Source organism: Leucoraja erinacea, chromosome 4 (assembly GCF_028641065.1).
Source record: "Leucoraja erinacea ecotype New England chromosome 4, Leri_hhj_1, whole genome shotgun sequence".
Lineage (NCBI taxonomy): Eukaryota > Metazoa > Chordata > Chondrichthyes > Rajiformes > Rajidae > Leucoraja > Leucoraja erinaceus.
In genome coordinates, this window is record NC_073380.1 from 43413913 (window position 1) to 43430242 (window position 16330).

The following is a 16330-nucleotide window of genomic DNA, read 5'->3' on the forward strand; positions in this document are numbered from 1 at the left end:
GGGAATTAGGAGCAACACTAGCAAGTTTGCGGATGACACAAAGCTGTGTGGCAGTGTGAACTGTGAAGAGGATGTTAGGAGGTTGCAGGGTGATCTGGACAGGTTGAGTGAGTGGGCAGATGCGGGGCAGATGCAGTATAATATAGATAAATGTGAGGTTATCCACTTTGGTGGCAAAAACAAGGGGGCAGATTATTATCTCAATGGGGTTAGGTTAGGTAAGGGGGAGGAACAGCGAGACCTGGGTGTCCTTGTACACCAGTCACTGAAAGTTGACGTGCAGGTACAGCAGGCAGTGAAGAAAGCTAATGGAATGTTGGCCTTCATAACAAGAGGATTTCAGTATAGGAGTGAAGAGGTTCTTCTGCAGTTGAATAGGGCTCTGGTAAGACCACATCTGGAGTATTGGTCTCCTAATTTGAGGAAGGACATCCTTGTGATTGAGGCAGTGCAACGTAGGTTTACTAGATTGATCCCTGGGATGGTGGGGCTGTCATATGAGGAAAGATTGTAAAGACTAGGCTTGTATTCACTGGAGTTTAGAAGGATGAGGGGGTATCTTATAGAAACTTATAAAATTATAAAAGGACTGGACAAGCTAGATGCAGGAAAAATGTTCCCAATGTTGGGCGAGTACAGAACCAGGGGCCACAGTCTTAGAATAAAGGGGAGGCCATTTAAAACTGAGGTGAGAAAAAACGTTTTCACCCAGAGAGTTGTGAATTTGTGGAATTCCCTGACACAGAGGGCAGTGGAGGCCAAATCACTGGGTGGATTTAAGAGAGAGTTAGATAGAGCTCTAGGGGCTAGTGGTCAGCCATGATCACAATGAATGGCGGTGCTGGCTCGGGGCCGAATGACCTCCTTCTGCACCTATTTTCTATGTTTCTATGGACTCCCTCCCGATCTTCCAGAGTGACTGACTCGCGTCCAGGCATCCGGGGTTTTATAGTCCTGCCGCTCCCCCCCAGAAAGGGCAGTACTTTCATTGTGGTGATTGACAGGCGAGAGGACCAATCAGCTGATCTCAAGAATTTCTAAACACTCATATCTTTTTTATTTTTCATCGATCGGAAATATCCTCGGGGCTGCCTCAGCGGAGGAGGACTGAGTAAGATGGCCAAAAATCATAGTGATATATGGTAGTGTTTTTTCTAAAATCAATATACAGCGCAGACAGGAAGTGGTCAAGATGAGACTTTTAGTTATATAGATGCATTGACCATCTAATCATTTCCCTCCAAGTCACTATTTTTGTTCTATTTTTCTTTGTAAAGAACCTTGTGGACTTCTCAGTATTGTAATTGATTCTATTAATAAGTTGTGCTTGCACTCCGTCTTATTTCTATAAACAATGAGTTTGATTGCACCTGTTTGTTTTTATTGGAAAATAATGACTTAACATTGGTTTTGATTTGTTTTTCAAAAGGACATGAGTTATCAACACCAAGATCTGCTGAATCTTAATCCTGCTATCATCAGCGCAACCTCCTTGGCCAGTTTACAACAACCAATGGGAATTATGCTTATGGAACTGAATTTGATCCACCACATTCCCCAGGAAGAACCGCCAGCAAAGCGGGCACGAGGCACATGCCAGCAATCTCCTGACACCACCCGATGGGTGGAGCTCGCAAAGTAAGCCAATGTATGAATGGTAAAACGGTACAACTGCCTGTTACAATAATGCACTTTTTTGTGCAAAAGAAACAAAGTGCCCGAGGAACTCGGCAGATCAGGCGTATCTGTGGAGGGAATGAACAGATGATGTTTTGGGTCGGGACCCCTTTTCAAACTGATGGAATATAGCGGAGAAAGCTGGAAAAGAGGTAGGGAATGGAGTAGTGTCTGGCAAGTGATCGATGGAAAAACAAGTAACTGCAGATGTTGGTTTACATAAAAATACACAAAGTGACAGCGTAATTCAGCGGGTCAGGCAGAATCTCTAGCGAATTTGGATAACGTGACATTTCGCATCATGAGACTTCTTCATACTGGTGAGGTGCAAGGGGGATACAGGTAAGAGAAGAGACTTTTTGCTGATGTTTTCATTTTTTTCCTTTCCCATCCAACAGCACTTTCATCTGAGTCCAGACTGGATGTGGTAATAAACATTGAAAAGTACAGCACAGGAACAGGCTCTTCAGCCCACAATGACTGTCCATTCGGAAACATTTGTCCTCTGAGCATCTAGAATTAATTGATGAATTTATTGTTACTTACACATGTCTGAAAGCATAAACACTGATTATACTGATTTTTTTCGCAGGTTGTACCGATCGATAGGAGATTATGATGTCCTGCGTGGAATCTTTAGTGAAAAAATTGGCACAAAGTCCATCACACAGGAAGCTATTCTGGCAGAAGCTAAAAATAATTACGTAGAGGCTGTACAGTTATACGACCAGGTAAAAGTGGCTGTGATGAATGAGATGTTTGCAGCGATAATGGTTGGCTGAGCCCGGATCAGGTCTCGCATTCACCTCGTAGACTCAATGGGTCAGGCAACATCTCCGGAGAAAAGGGATGGCTGATGTTTCGGGTCGGCCCCTTCTTCAGTCTGAAGAAAGGTCCCGACCTGAAACGTCACTATCTTTTTTTCTCCATAGATCCTGCCTGGTCCGCTGAGTTTCTCCAGCACTTTGTGTCTATCTTTGGTGTAAACCAGTTTCTGCAGTTCTTTGTTTCTACTGGTTTCAGACTGTGTTGCTGCTACAACCTTTCCATAAAGGGGAACAATTTGGGAATGGAATCTAGATTGCACGTGGCAGAATCTAGAGCAAGTGGAGTCTTCTCGGATGTTACTCCACAAAAATAAAATGGTTTTAGCACAATTATTCCAATATGTTTTGTGTACCACTACGGCCAGATGTGTGTTTTGTTTACATCATTGTGCTGTGTTAAATGCACAGGTATAATTTGTTGCTGCAATATTATCAATAATTTTTGCCTAACTTCACCTGTGCCCTTCAAGTCCATACTGCCTCTGTGTAAGAGTGACCACTCAGCCCATTGAGTCTGCTCCATAATCTTATTATTTTACCATAGCTGTTCTAAATTCTTTGCTATTATGATCCCTTGATCCGTTAAAGTGAATGTGCTTTGATTGCATTGTAGCTACATTCCCATGATAAAGGAAGATTGGGAAATTAAAGACATTACATTATAGTTAAACAAAAGGTTAAATGATCTTCTCGTAACTCCCACTCCCATACTAACCTTTCCATCCTGGGCCTCCTCAATTGTCAGTGAGGCCCAATGCTAATTGGAGAAACAGCACCTCATATTTCGCTAGGGTAGCTTACAACCCAGTAATATGAGTTGACTTCTCTAACTTCCTTGTTTTCCCTCTCTTTTTATTCCTCCCCCATCCTAGTTCTCCGACCAGTCTGACTGTCCTCCGGATTAAATTTTATCTTTGTATGCTTTGTTTTCACCTTTCCCTAGCAAACAATGATTTATTCTACATTTTCCTTGCACTATGTCCACTTCGATGTCTTGCTTTTACACCTTATCCTTCCATATCTCTTTGTCTCCCTCTCCCCTGACTCTCAGTCTGAAGAGGGGTTGTGACCCAAAACATCACCAAATACTTCTATGTAGAGATGCTACCTCTCCTGCTGAGTTACTCCAGCAATTTGTGTCTATCAATAGGTAAAATGAAGCAGATGAAAGAACATGTGATGGACACCGAGTTCTTAGCACGTGAGAACCAGCTTAATTACTGATAGTTCAGAGGGGAAATGAACAAGGAAATAAGAGAAGCTTAGAGACAGCATGAAGAAAAGTTGGCAACAAAAGTAAAAGGAAATCCCAAAATATTTTATTGGCTTGTGGATGTTTCCGGGATGTGTTCTCATTAATATTTGCCGCACTTGGCCTGGAAATTATGTTCAGCAAGGTCATCATCCTTGCCAGGCCAGAAATGTACTGATCCTGATCACACTTCAGAGATTGTTCCCCTTCCTGCCTCTTATTATCACAAACCTATTCTATATTTGGATAGTTGAAGTTTCCCGTGATCACCACACTCTATCTTTCTTATTCAATAACACCACACCTCATTTCTTTCCTTCCATATCTTTACAGAACACCCTGTTTAGAAATTTTGAGAATCTATTTCTGCTATGCTCTTAGCCATGTCCCTACACTGTCATAGTCCCGCATGTTCGATTTCTTGGTTTGTTCACAAGTGCCAGTGCTAACCAGTGACAAGAGCACTTTGCACATCATTGTGTTATATTTTAAAGCTTTCATTTACGAGTTCTTATGAATTTGATCTTGCAGGCCTTGAAAACAGAACAATGGGTCGATGGAGACCCAACAGAAGCAGAGAAAGACTTCTGGGACATTGCAAGTCTGGAGTGTTACAACCAATTGACAGAATGGAAATCACTGGAATATTGTTCCCTTATTAACATCAGTGAAACAACTGAAGATTTAGAGGGGATGTGGTTGAATCCTTTCTTTCAGGTGAGCTAAAGTGCTTTAAGCTTTAATGCTTTGTTCATTATTTCACCATCGTTAAATCCAGCCCATCATGTTGAATACGTTGTCTGTCACTCACCACTCAAGCTTATCCTTGTGCTGAACTGGAGTATTAGCTGTCTCCTGATGATCCAATGTGCACCTGTTCCTCTCTAGATCAAACAGGGTGTTCAATTAGTCCCCAATTAACTGCAGCGAGAAAACGCAGAAATTAGTAAAACTTTTAAGCTTTAATTAATTAATGCTGAGAGCATTTGAAAGAATGCCCAGAGGGAAGCAAACAGAATGTAAGAGATTTAAATGAATGGTGGGCCACTTACTAATCCCAGTTTTACCTTCAGAAGCTTTCTTTAAAACTGCGGTACAAAGATGATGCTTAACATAAGAACATTTGATGAGTTGATTTCAGTTCAAGATTACACTGAATGCACAGGCACATGTACCCGAAATTAGAGGATATTAGTTTATAGCAACAGAAGAGTGGCACAGATGCTGCCTTATAGCGCCAGAGACAGTGGTTTGATCCTGACTACAGGTGCTGTCTGTGCGGCGTTTGTACATTCTCACTGTGACCACGTGGGTTTTCTCTGGGTGCTCTGGTTTCTTCCCACACTCCAAAGATGTACTGATTTGTAGGTTAATTGGCTTCGGTAAAAATTGTAAATTGTCCTTAGTGTGTAGGATAATGTTAATGTACAGGGATCGCTAGTTGGTGTAGACTCGGTAGGCTGAAGAGCCTGTTTCCATGTTGTGTCTCTAAACTAAACTAAAGGAAGTGACATTTTGCCACAAGTTGTTAGTTTGATTACTTCCAGTTAAGTGCTGTGTTTTACTCATCAGTAGAGACTTTTAAGATTTTGGAGCAGTAGATGTATGATAATTTAGAACATTTTACATATTTGGTCATTTACATTTAGAACATATATTCTAGAACATATATATATTCTAAATCGTGTTGAAACAAGGAACTGCAGATGCAGGTTACAAACACAAGGTACAAAGTGCTGCAGTAACTTAGCGAGTGAGGCAGCTTCCCTGGAGAACCTGGACGGGTGACATTTTGGATCGGGATCCTTCTTCAGAATTAAATTGTTTTAACGATTTGAAAATGCACACTATATTGTCACCATGAATGAATGCAAACAACTAAGTAGTTGCCTATTTCCTTCGCTCCATAGATGCTGCCTCACCCACTGAGTTTCTCCAGCATTTTTGTCTACCTTACCAAATGTCCATTAGGCCATATTGCTACATTGTCTTGTGTAATATCACACAACACTCAAGCTTGGCTTCATACTAAAACTGAGCATAGTGACTTGTTTCATGCTGATCTCCAATGCGCCTATTCCTTCCAATAGATTAAACAGGTACTTAATTAGCCCTCGATTAACTACTGTGAATAACAAATTGAAGTAAAAATTAGTCAAACTTTAAGCCCTAGTTAATTAACACTTTCAGAATTCAAACGAATGCACCGAGGGAAGCAGTGTCATTAATTCCCGAGTAGATGCACATTTAACTTTAGAACGTGGTGCCAGGTTCTTTGTCTTTTTCCCTTCTGAATGCACTTTGTGAGCTGATGTATGTGCCAATGTTCAGCCTATAATTCCCAACGGCATTTGCTGATTTTGTTCACATAAGTTGTAGTATGCATTTTGTACCATTAGATGGTGCAGAAATATTTTAGGAGCCAATACATAATTTAGTAAATGATATAAAAGCATGAAATTCACTATCTTGTACACGGTGAAGAGGAAGTACTTTTATATTTTCATCGCTGTTCTGCAGATTGCATTTGTAATTGCTGCTTTTTCCACAGTTTTAAGTATATGCCTCCAATTGATTGCAGTATGCAGAGACAAAATGAATGGTCTCTGCATAAACGTCTTTGTATGCAGAGACGAAATGAAAGGTCAATGTATGAAAGGTGTGAATTTTTTGGCACCACTCAAGTTTGTCACCACTCTTTGGGGATGCATCACTTGAAGTTGAGTCCTGTGAATGCGGGTTCTTATTGGCCCAAGTAGAGAACTAAAGTATAAAATCCAAAGGAAATATTTGTCTACATGGGCTGCGAATTGATTTAAAAGCTTAAATAGTTATGAACTGAGCATTTTTATCACTTTTTTTTTGCAGTAGTTCAAAGGAAAATCTTGAACCACTTACTCTCTGATGTTGATGAAAGGTTGTTGATCTGAAATGTTTCATTTGTTTCTCTCAGCAGACGGTTGAGTATTTTCAGCATTCTGCTTGATTTCAGATTCCAATATCTGGACTATTTTGCTTTTACCATACCTGATGGATGGATTCTCATGTGGTGAAGGAACAACTTTTTTTTGAAGAATATTTTTAATTTCTTCAAAAAAAAGAATATTCTAATTGTAATTGGATTGTATTCGCAAGGAACTGCAGATGTGGGAATCTTGTGTAGAACACAAAGTGCTGGAGTTATTCATTGGGACAGGCAATATCTCTGAAGAACGTGAATGGATCAAGCTTCGGCTCGGGATATCCTTCAGACTGTAAAACGCTGTGGCAATTAATGTATATGATGTTTTGTAAATGTTTAAAGTTTCATTTTTCAGGAGACCTACTTGCCATACATGATGCGTAGTAAAGTAAAATTGTTACAGTTGGGTAAAGCTGACCAATCACTGCTGACATTTATTGACAATGCAATGAAGGTGGACGAGAGGAAGGCTGTTATTGAGAATCACTATAGCCAGGACCTGAGCCTCCTATATATCCTGCAGGATGACTTTAGCCGGGCCAAATACTATATCAATAATAGTATGGCAATGTTCATGCAGGTTAGTAAGTGGTGGATGCATCTATAATATTTGTAATACGTCCCTAATCTTGTCTCTTTGGGATTGGATACATTATTTATCATGTGGTTAAAGTGAAATGAACAGTCTTGTGTTGCCATCGATTTGACAATATCTTGGGTAGATTTCTACTGCATCAAACCAGAATTTTGGGGTGAAAGGAAAGATAACATGCAGGGTTACAACATCGAACTTTCTGATCACCATGGATTTCTTCTCTTACATTGTGCCTTGGACAAGGCGGTTTGTATAGTGTTTCTCACCTGCGGGTGACTTGATTGCAGTTGAAGGATGAGTAATGTGAGGGTGATTTTGTCCATGCCTTGGTGACCAATTCTAAAAAGCTGTTAGCAGAGGAAGCAGGCACATTTTCTGTCATGTGAAGGAGAGAGATATCCAGAGCAGTTAGTTCAGCATAATCCATAAGAATTCTGATTGATATCTTGGAATGAGACCCGAGAAAGTTATCTATATTACTAAAACTCTGTTCTTGACCGGTTTTGGCAATCTGTGCTGCGATTTCCGAGAGAACGCCGCCACCTACGGCCGTCATTTTTGGCCACCTCGCTTAGAGCCCCCCTCCGCTGCATGTGTGCTGAGGATTTTTCCCGTCGATGAAATATGAAAGAGATATTAATGATTTTACAAAATTCCCCATTCTCTCTGCTGCTCCTGCTGGTGGGATGGGGGAGGGACTATAAAACCAGGAAGTGATGTGCCTCAATTAGTCTCTACAACATGGAGGTCTGAGCTCTGAATGACTGAACAAATGAACAAATGTCTACACAGCTGTGAGTAAGTACCCTTAATTTGGTTTGAAAATGAAAATATGGTTGTGGTTAGTTTGAAGGAAAAAAGCACTGCCTGCAAATGGTTGTTTGGGGGGTTTTGGTTCTCTCTCCTCTCCCCCCCACCCCTCTCCCCCTCCCCCCCCCCCCCTTTCCCCCTCCCCCCCCCCCTCCCCCCCCCCCCCCCCCCCCCCTCCCCCCCCCTCCCCCCCCCCCCCCCCCCCCCCCCCCCCCCCCCTCTCTCCCCCCCCCCCCCCCCCCCCCCTCCCCCCCCCCCCCCCCCCCCCCCCTTTCCCCCTCCCCCCCCTCCTCCTCCCCCCTCCCCCCCCCCTCCCCCCCCCCTCCCCCCCCCCCCCCCCCCCCCCCTCTCCCCCCCCTCTCTCCCCCCCTCTCCCCCCCCCTCTCCCCCCCCCCCCTTCCCCCCCCCCCTCCCCCCCCCCCCCTCCCCCCCCCCCCCCCTCCCCCTCCCCCTCCCCCCCCCCCTCCCCCCCCCCCCCCCCTCCCCCCCCCCCCCCCCTCCCCCCCCTCTCCCCCCCTCCCCCTCCCCCCCTCCCCCCCCCCCCCCCTCCCCCCCCCCCCCCCCCCCCCCCCCCCCTCCCCCCCCCCCCCCCCCCCCCCCCCCTCCCTCCCCCCCCCTCTCCCCCCCCCCCCCCCCCCCCCTCTCCCCCCCCCCCCCCCCCTCTCCCCCCCCCCCCCCCCCCCCCCTCCCCCCCCCCCCCCCCCCCCCCCCCCCCCCCCCTCTCCCCCCCTCCCCCCCCCCCCTCCCCCCCCCCCTCTCCCCCCCCCCCTCCCCCCCCCCCCCTCTCCCCCCCCCCCCCTCCCCTCCCCCCTCTCCTCCTCTCCTCCCTCCCCCCCCTCCTCTCCCCCCCCCTCTCCCCCCCCCCCTCCCCCCCCCCCTCTCCTCCCCCCCCTCTCTCCCCCCCCTCTCTCTCCCCCCCCTCTCTCCCCCCCCCCTCCTCTCCTCCCCCCCCCTCCCCCCCCCCCTCTCTCCCCCCTCTCTCCCCCCCCTCCTCTCCCCCCCTCTCTCCCCCCCCTCCCTCCCTCCCTCTCTCTCCCCCTCCCCCCCCCTCTCTCTCCCTTCTCCCTCTATCTCTCTCCCCCTCCCCCTCTCCCTCCCTCCTCCTCTCTCTCTCCCCCCCCACTCCCCCCCTCTCTCACGGGTCACGTACAACCTCGCTCTCCCTCTGACCCCCTCTCTCTCCCCCCTCTCTCTCCCCCCCTCCCTCTCCCCCCCCTCCTCTCCCCTCCTCTCCCCCCCTCCTCTCTCCCCTCCCCCCCCCCCTCTCCTCCCCCCCCCCCCCCCCCCCCCCCCCTCCCCCCCCCCCCCCCCCCCCCCCCCCCCCCCCTCCCCCCCCCCCCCTCTCCCCCCCCTCCCTCCCCCCCTCCCCCCCTCCCCCCCCTCCCCCCCCTCCCCCCCCCCCTCCCCCCCCCCCCCCCCCCCCCCCCCTCCCCCTCTCCCCCCCCCTCTCTCCCCCCTCCTCCTCCCTCCCCCCCTCCTCTCTCCCCCCCCTCCTCTCCCTCCTCCTCTCTCCCCCCCCTCCTCTCCCCCTCCTCTCTGCCCCCCCCCCCCTCCTCTCTCCCCCCCTCCTCTCTCCCCATCTATCCCCCCCCCCTCCTCTCCCCCCCTCCTCTCTCCGCCCCCCCTCTCCCCCCCCCTCCTCTCCCCCCCTCTCCTCTCTCTCACCCCCTCCCTCTCTCCCCCCTCCTCTCCATCTCTCCCCCCCTCCTCTCTCCCCCCCTCCTCCCCCCCCCCCCTCCTCTCTCCCCCCCCTCCCATCTATCCCCCCCCCTCTCCTCCCCCCTCTCCTCTCCCCCCCTCTCCCCTCTCTCCCCCCCTCTCGCCCTCCGTCTCTCTCCCCCTCTCTCTCTCCCTCCCCCTCTCCCTCCCCCCCCCCCCCTCTCCCTGTTTCCCCCCCTCTCTCCTCTCTCCCCCCCTCTCTCCCATTCTCTCCCTCTCTCTCCTCTCTCCATCCCTCTCTCCCTCTCCTTCTCTCTCTCTCCTCTCTCTCCCCCCCTCCTCCTCTCCCCCCCTCTCCTCCCCCCCTCCCTCTCCCCCCCCTCTCCTCTCTCCCCCCCTCTCCTCTCCCTCCCCTCTCCCCCTCTCCCCCCTCTCCCTCTCTCCCCCCCTCTCCTCTCTCCCCCCCCCTCCTCTCTCCCCCCCCCTCTCCTCTCTCCCCCCCTCTCCTCCTCCCCCCCCCCCTCTCCCCCCCCCTCTCTCCCCCCCTCTGTCCTCTCTCCCAAGTCTCCCTCTCTCCCCCACCTCCCCCTCTCCTCTCTCCTATCTCCCTCCTGGTTCTGGGGGAAAAGGAGCTTCCCCCTCCCCCACCCTCCTTCCCCTCCACACCCCCTTCCCTCCCCCCCCACCTCTCCCCCTCAGCCCCCCTCTCTCAGCACCCCCTCTCTCTTCCCCTAACTCTCACCCTCTCTCTCGGTCTCTGCCCCTTCTCTCTCTGCCCTCACTCTCTACCCCCCCCCCCCCCGCCCCCCCCCCCCCTCCCCCCCTCTCTAGGGGTGCCTGCAAGTTGGGGGCTGTGCGTCAGTAGATAGGGTGGTTATGGGGTAAAAGGAGCAAATTAATAATAATATAATATCAAGGGGGGTAATTAGCGTGAGTGCGGGGGGGGGGGGGATAGTTAGTGTGTGTGACGCTGCATGCCCCCCCCCCCGCACTCACGCTAATTTTAAGGTGAAAGATTTAATAGGAACCCGAGGGGCAACATTTTTTACACAAAGGGTGATGGGTATATGGAACGAGCTACCAGAGGAAGTTGTTGATGCAGGTGATATCACAAAGTTTAAAAGACATTTGGATAGATACATGGATAGGATAGGTTTAGAAGGATATGGGCCAAAAACAGGCAGGTGGAACTAGTGGGCAAGTTGGGCCGAATGGCTTGTGTCTATATTCTATGTCTCTATACATTTTTTTTTTTTTAAACTAACCAATTTGGTGTTTCTAATTTAATGTCATCGATTGTGTACATTTATACATTTTTTTGCTTTTCCTTGGTTACCTAGTTTGGGAAAGACACATTTTGGCACACTTTATCATATATGACATATTGATCAAATATATATTTAACATTTTCTTTGTTTGTGTTAGAATTACTCCAGTATTGACGCTTTGCTGCATAAGAGCCGACTTACCAAGTTGCAGTCTCTTCAAACCCTGACGGAGATCCAGGAATTTCTGGACTTCATCACCAATAAACGTAAGAATCTAACCACTGCCAAAGCAATCACTTTGGGCTGACTTGACGGCTGCCTCACAACATCAGAGATTCTGGTCCAATCTTGACTTTGAGTGCTGTCTATGTGGAGTTTGCAGATTTTCCTTGTGACCATGTGGGTTTCCTCCCAATGTTCCCGTTTCTTCACATATCCCAAAGACGTGAGGATTAATAGTTTAATTGGCCGCTGTAAATTACCCGTAGTATGTAGGTGAGTGTAGAATCTGGAGGAAAATAATTAGAATGTGTGGAAAATAAAGAATAAGATTAATGTAAGATTAGTAAGGATAAGGGGGAAATCCTTTAAAACCGAGATGAGGAGAACTTTTTTCACACAGAGAGTGGTGAATCTCTGGAACTCTCTGCCACAGAGGGTAGTTGAGGCCAGTTCATTGGCTATATTTAAGAGGGAGTTAGATGTGGCCCTTGTGGCCAAGGGGATCAGGGGGTATGGAGAGAAGGCAGGTACGGGATACTGAGTTGGATGATCAGCCATGATCATATTGAATGGCAGTGCAGGCTCGAAGGGCCGAATGGCCTACTCCTGCACCTAATTTCTATATTTCTAGTATAAATGGGTGGTTGATGGTTGGCATGGACTCGGTGGGCCCATTGTCTATTTCTGTGTCATATCTTTCTATGCCTTTACAACATGTGTTAATTTTTTTATAATTCTTTGCCTTGCCACACAAGATAATTTGAATCGCATTAGACTGTATCATCCCACTATGGCCAAATCAAAAATAAATTATTTCATGGAGACCTTACCTCTTTAAGATTAATACCAAGAACTTGTGACCAACATACCACAAATATTTATGACTTCTCTCATCACAGCATGAATAATGGTAGACATGTATGTCAGAGATTGTCTTCTAATCTGGATCAGATAACCTTGAGATTAGTTTGGAATGTTATTAGTCTCATGGCCTTGGAGAACAAAGTGAATTCCTTCTGCTTAGCTTGTATTTGCTGTGCAGAGGAATTACGGGGACATTTTCTATGTAATTGAAGAAGTTAAGCAGAGTGGGTATCACAAGTTAAAATATTGTAACTTAACGGTCTCCAAAGAAGTACTTAACTAAAAATAGCGATTACATGAAACTATTAAGAAGCATGGCCACATTTTTATAGATACTTCCACTTAAAAACTACTGATAAACGATTGACATGAAGTGATGAAAAGAATATTAAAATAAAAATTTCATTTATTGGATCACCTCTTATCAGGCTGCCAACAAAAAGACTGCACAGTGGCGTAGCTGGGCAGCAGAGTGGCGCAGCTGGTAGAGCTGCTGCCACACAGTGCTCGAGACCAGGGTTCGATTCTGACCTCGGGCACTGACCCTGTGGGGATTGCACGTTCTCCCTTTGACCGCGTGGGTTTCTTCCGGATGCTCCAGTTTCCACCCACATCTCAAAGACGTGCAGGGGTGTAGGTTAATTGGCCGCTGTAAATTGTGTGTGTGTGTGTAGGAAGTAGGTGCGGAACTGTGATAACATAAAACTATTGTGAATGGGCGATTGATGGACAGTGTGGATAGTGGGCCGAAGGGCCTGTTTCCATGCTGGTTCTTTAAAAAAGAGCTCTCCAACTCCACTGCTTTTCCCACCTCTACATAGTCTATTGTTTGACACAGTTTCTTAGGACAGGTGCAGTTTCCACTTGCAAGGCTGAACTGCCATTTTCAAATCCTTGCCCAACTACATCCCTCAATCCATCTATTCCTATGATCTTTGAGTTTTGTGCATTTTCCATTCCTTTTCTCCACCCCTAACAATGATACATTATTGTCACAATACATTATTATTACTAACACCGCAGGGTTAGTTATGCTATAATGAAAGGAACCTGTTGTAAACCTCTAAGCACACAGTAAACCTGCTGATTGTTTTTTCAAAGCAATTATGCACTTAATTTCACTTTTCACATTATTGAGTTGCTCTGTAGATTCGGAAGAAATCTCAATGCGTAGATGTGTGCATAGAATTTTTCAGTTATAAACGTGTGGATACAAAATCCAACTTTAATAGTTTATACAATTCTCTTTATAAATCTAAATGGAAGGGAGTAACATTTGTGGGCGAGTTATAAGATCATAAGCGCATAAGTGATAGGAGTAGAATTAAGCCATTCTGCCTATCGTCTACTCTGCCATTCAATCATGGCTGATCTATCTCTCCCTTCTTGCATTCTCCTGCCTTCTCCCCATGACCCCTGACCGCATACTAATTAAACGCCGGTACTAATCAAGTCATACACTAACTTGGTATATATTACAGAATCTTAGTAATTATCTAAACTTTAACCAGCCATTAACCTGGGTGCTCTACGATGTCATACTAATATATGTTATCAGTTAGAACTGCATGTTTCAATTTTTTATTTTTGAAACCATTTTTGTGAAATAAGCATTCCATTTTTGCAGATAATTTAACCTCTGAAAAACCTCTCCGAAAGTTGATAAGAACTTGGACTGGACGTTACCCAGAATCAAAGATGGATCCCATGAGTATCTGGGATGATATTATCACAAACCGGTATGATACAAGAATAGTTATTTCCATCCTATCAGTAAATAGGACAGTTCCTGTGAAATTTGGTATAAATGTTAAACTGTAGAAACAAGAAATTGCAACTGCTTAGAAAAGACATAGAGTGCTGGAGTAACTCAGTGGGTCAAGCAGCATCTCTGGAAAATATGGATTGGTGGCATTTTGGGTTGGGACCTTTTTCAAACTATTGTGATGGGGGAGGGGTGAAGAAAGCTGGAAGAGGAACAGGTCAAAGACTGGCAAGTGATAGGTGGATACTGGTGAGGGTGTTTGTTGATAGGCAGATGCTTGGACAGAGGAGTTGGATAGGACAAATTTGGAGAGATATGGGCCAAACGAGGGCAGGTGGCACTAGTGTAGCTGGGGCATGTTGGCTGGTGCGGATGTTGGGCCAAAGGGCATGTTTCCACGCTGTATCACTATGACTATGAAAAGACAAAAGGTGTCAGACAAAAGAATTGCAGGGTTGCAAATTGTGAAGCCAGAGGAAGGAATGTAGGATAAGGGGAGAAATAGGTCAGAGTCCAGAGGAGAGAGGAGAAGGTGGGGGGAAAAAGCAAGAGAAGGGGAATTGGTAATTACCTAAAATTGGAGAATTCAATGTTCATACCATGGGTTGTAAGCTACCCAAGTGGAATATGAGGTGCTGCTTCTCCAGTTTGTGTGTGGCCTCACTCTGGCAATGGAGAATACTAAGGAAAGAAAGGTTAGTATGGAAATGGGCAGAGGAGTTAAAGTGGTTAGCAACCAAGAGATCTAGTAGAATAGTTGGTGGACAGAATGCAAGTGTACAGCGAAATGGTCGCAAAGCCTATGTTTGTTCTCACCGATGTACAGGGAGCCACATCGGGAACACTGGATGCATAGATGAGGTTAGAGGAGGTGCATATAAAGCTCTGTCTCGCCTGAAAGGACTGCTGGGGTGCCTGGATGGAGGTGAGGGAGGAGGTATGGGGATAAGTGTTACATCTCCTGTGGTTGCAGGGAAAAGTGCCTGGAAAGGGGATGATTTGTGTGGGAAGGGATGAGTGAACACAAGGAGATGCAGAGGGAGCAGTCTGTGGCACACGAAAGGTGGGGATGGGTAGATCTTGTTGTAGTTGACCGAAATGTCGGAGAATGATGTGTTGGATGGGGAGGCTCAAAGAGAGTCCAAGTGAATTTCAGGGCAGGGCGAAAGTTAGTGGTAATGTTAATGAAATTGAGTTCTGCATGAGTGTTGCACTAATGTGTTGTGTTAATTTCACAAACTATACCTATACAGGTGCACAACCTTTTATCCGAAAGCCTTGGGACCAGACACTTTTCGTAATTCAGAATTTGTTGGCCTTTAGAATGGAAATTTTTTAGCGTAGATTTTAATGGCTGGCCCAGTGGTAGAGTGCTCGGCTCATATCCGTAAGGTCGCGAGTTTGCGCCTTGATCCCGGCAGTTACTCGGTCGCGAGTTTGAGTCTTCAATGTCGTTTTTTCTTGCAGAATAAATGTCTGTATGAAATGCAGTGTGTTGAATGAATTCCTGAATTTGTAAATGTGCCCGCAGCATTGAATCACCTCTTGCACTCATGTCACCCTAGCGGGGTTACATGCCTTTAGGCGGCCTAGCTCGGGGATTCTTGAATCCCCGAGCTAGGTCGCGAGTTTGCGCCTCGATCCTGGCAGTTACTCGGTCGCGAGTTTGAGTCTTCAATGTATTTTTTTCTTGCAGAATAAATGTTTGTATGAAATGCAGTGTAGGAGAGGTGTAACCATATAACCATATAACATATAACAATTACAGCACGGAAACAGGCCATCTCAGCCCTACAAGTCCATGCTGAACAATAACTGACGGTGTACTGACTGTGTGGGCAGAACTTTGGAAGTGATTGCCCACCAGTCTAAAAAGCCGCTGTGTCTCCCTGTCCCTGGGATAGCAGGGGGCGATCAAACAACACAATACCCCCCTCCCCCTCCAACTTCAGAGGAATCCGCTCCCCGATGGGCCTCTACGGCGACAAGTGGCAGTTTGCCCACAGCCCGAGCTGCGCCCCCTCATCCGCCACCCCAAGAACAAGACGTACCTTGCACACCATCAGCTTCTGCCTCTACGTGTTCCTCTGGAGTTGGAGCTGGGCTGGAGTGCTGGCTGTGGGTCTCTGGGATCTCCGTCCTTGCAGTGGGCCTGGGGGTCGCTGTCCCGTTGGTCCTGACGTCTCCGGCCACCCCCCTGGACTGGAGCTGAGACTGGGAACTGTACCGCCCTTGCCCCCTCCCTCTGTAACTGCAAACAACCACACTCCTGCAAGGGCGGTACAGTTCCTGGAGGATGGCAGGTGGCCGGAGACGTCAGGACCAACAGGAACCTGCTCCCCGATGGGCCCCTACGACGCCCCGAGCTGCGCCCCGTCATCCGCAACCCAGGTTCCTCTGTAGTTGGAGCGGGGCTGGGCTGGGCTGGG

General features: G+C 47.5%; 1 protein-coding gene across 1 annotated transcript in view; it reads left to right on the forward strand.

Annotated features, from left to right (window-relative positions):
• Positions 1–16330, forward strand: part of prkdc (protein kinase, DNA-activated, catalytic subunit) — a 249275-nt gene that overhangs the window by 183795 nt on the left and 49150 nt on the right. The window contains exons 63-68 of the mRNA XM_055634106.1: positions 1430–1638; positions 2270–2408; positions 4288–4473; positions 7074–7298; positions 11208–11316; positions 13764–13875. Of these exons, the coding sequence (XP_055490081.1) occupies positions 1430–1638; positions 2270–2408; positions 4288–4473; positions 7074–7298; positions 11208–11316; positions 13764–13875 (980 nt within the window). The remainder of the gene's footprint in view (positions 1–1429; positions 1639–2269; positions 2409–4287; positions 4474–7073; positions 7299–11207; positions 11317–13763; positions 13876–16330) is intronic.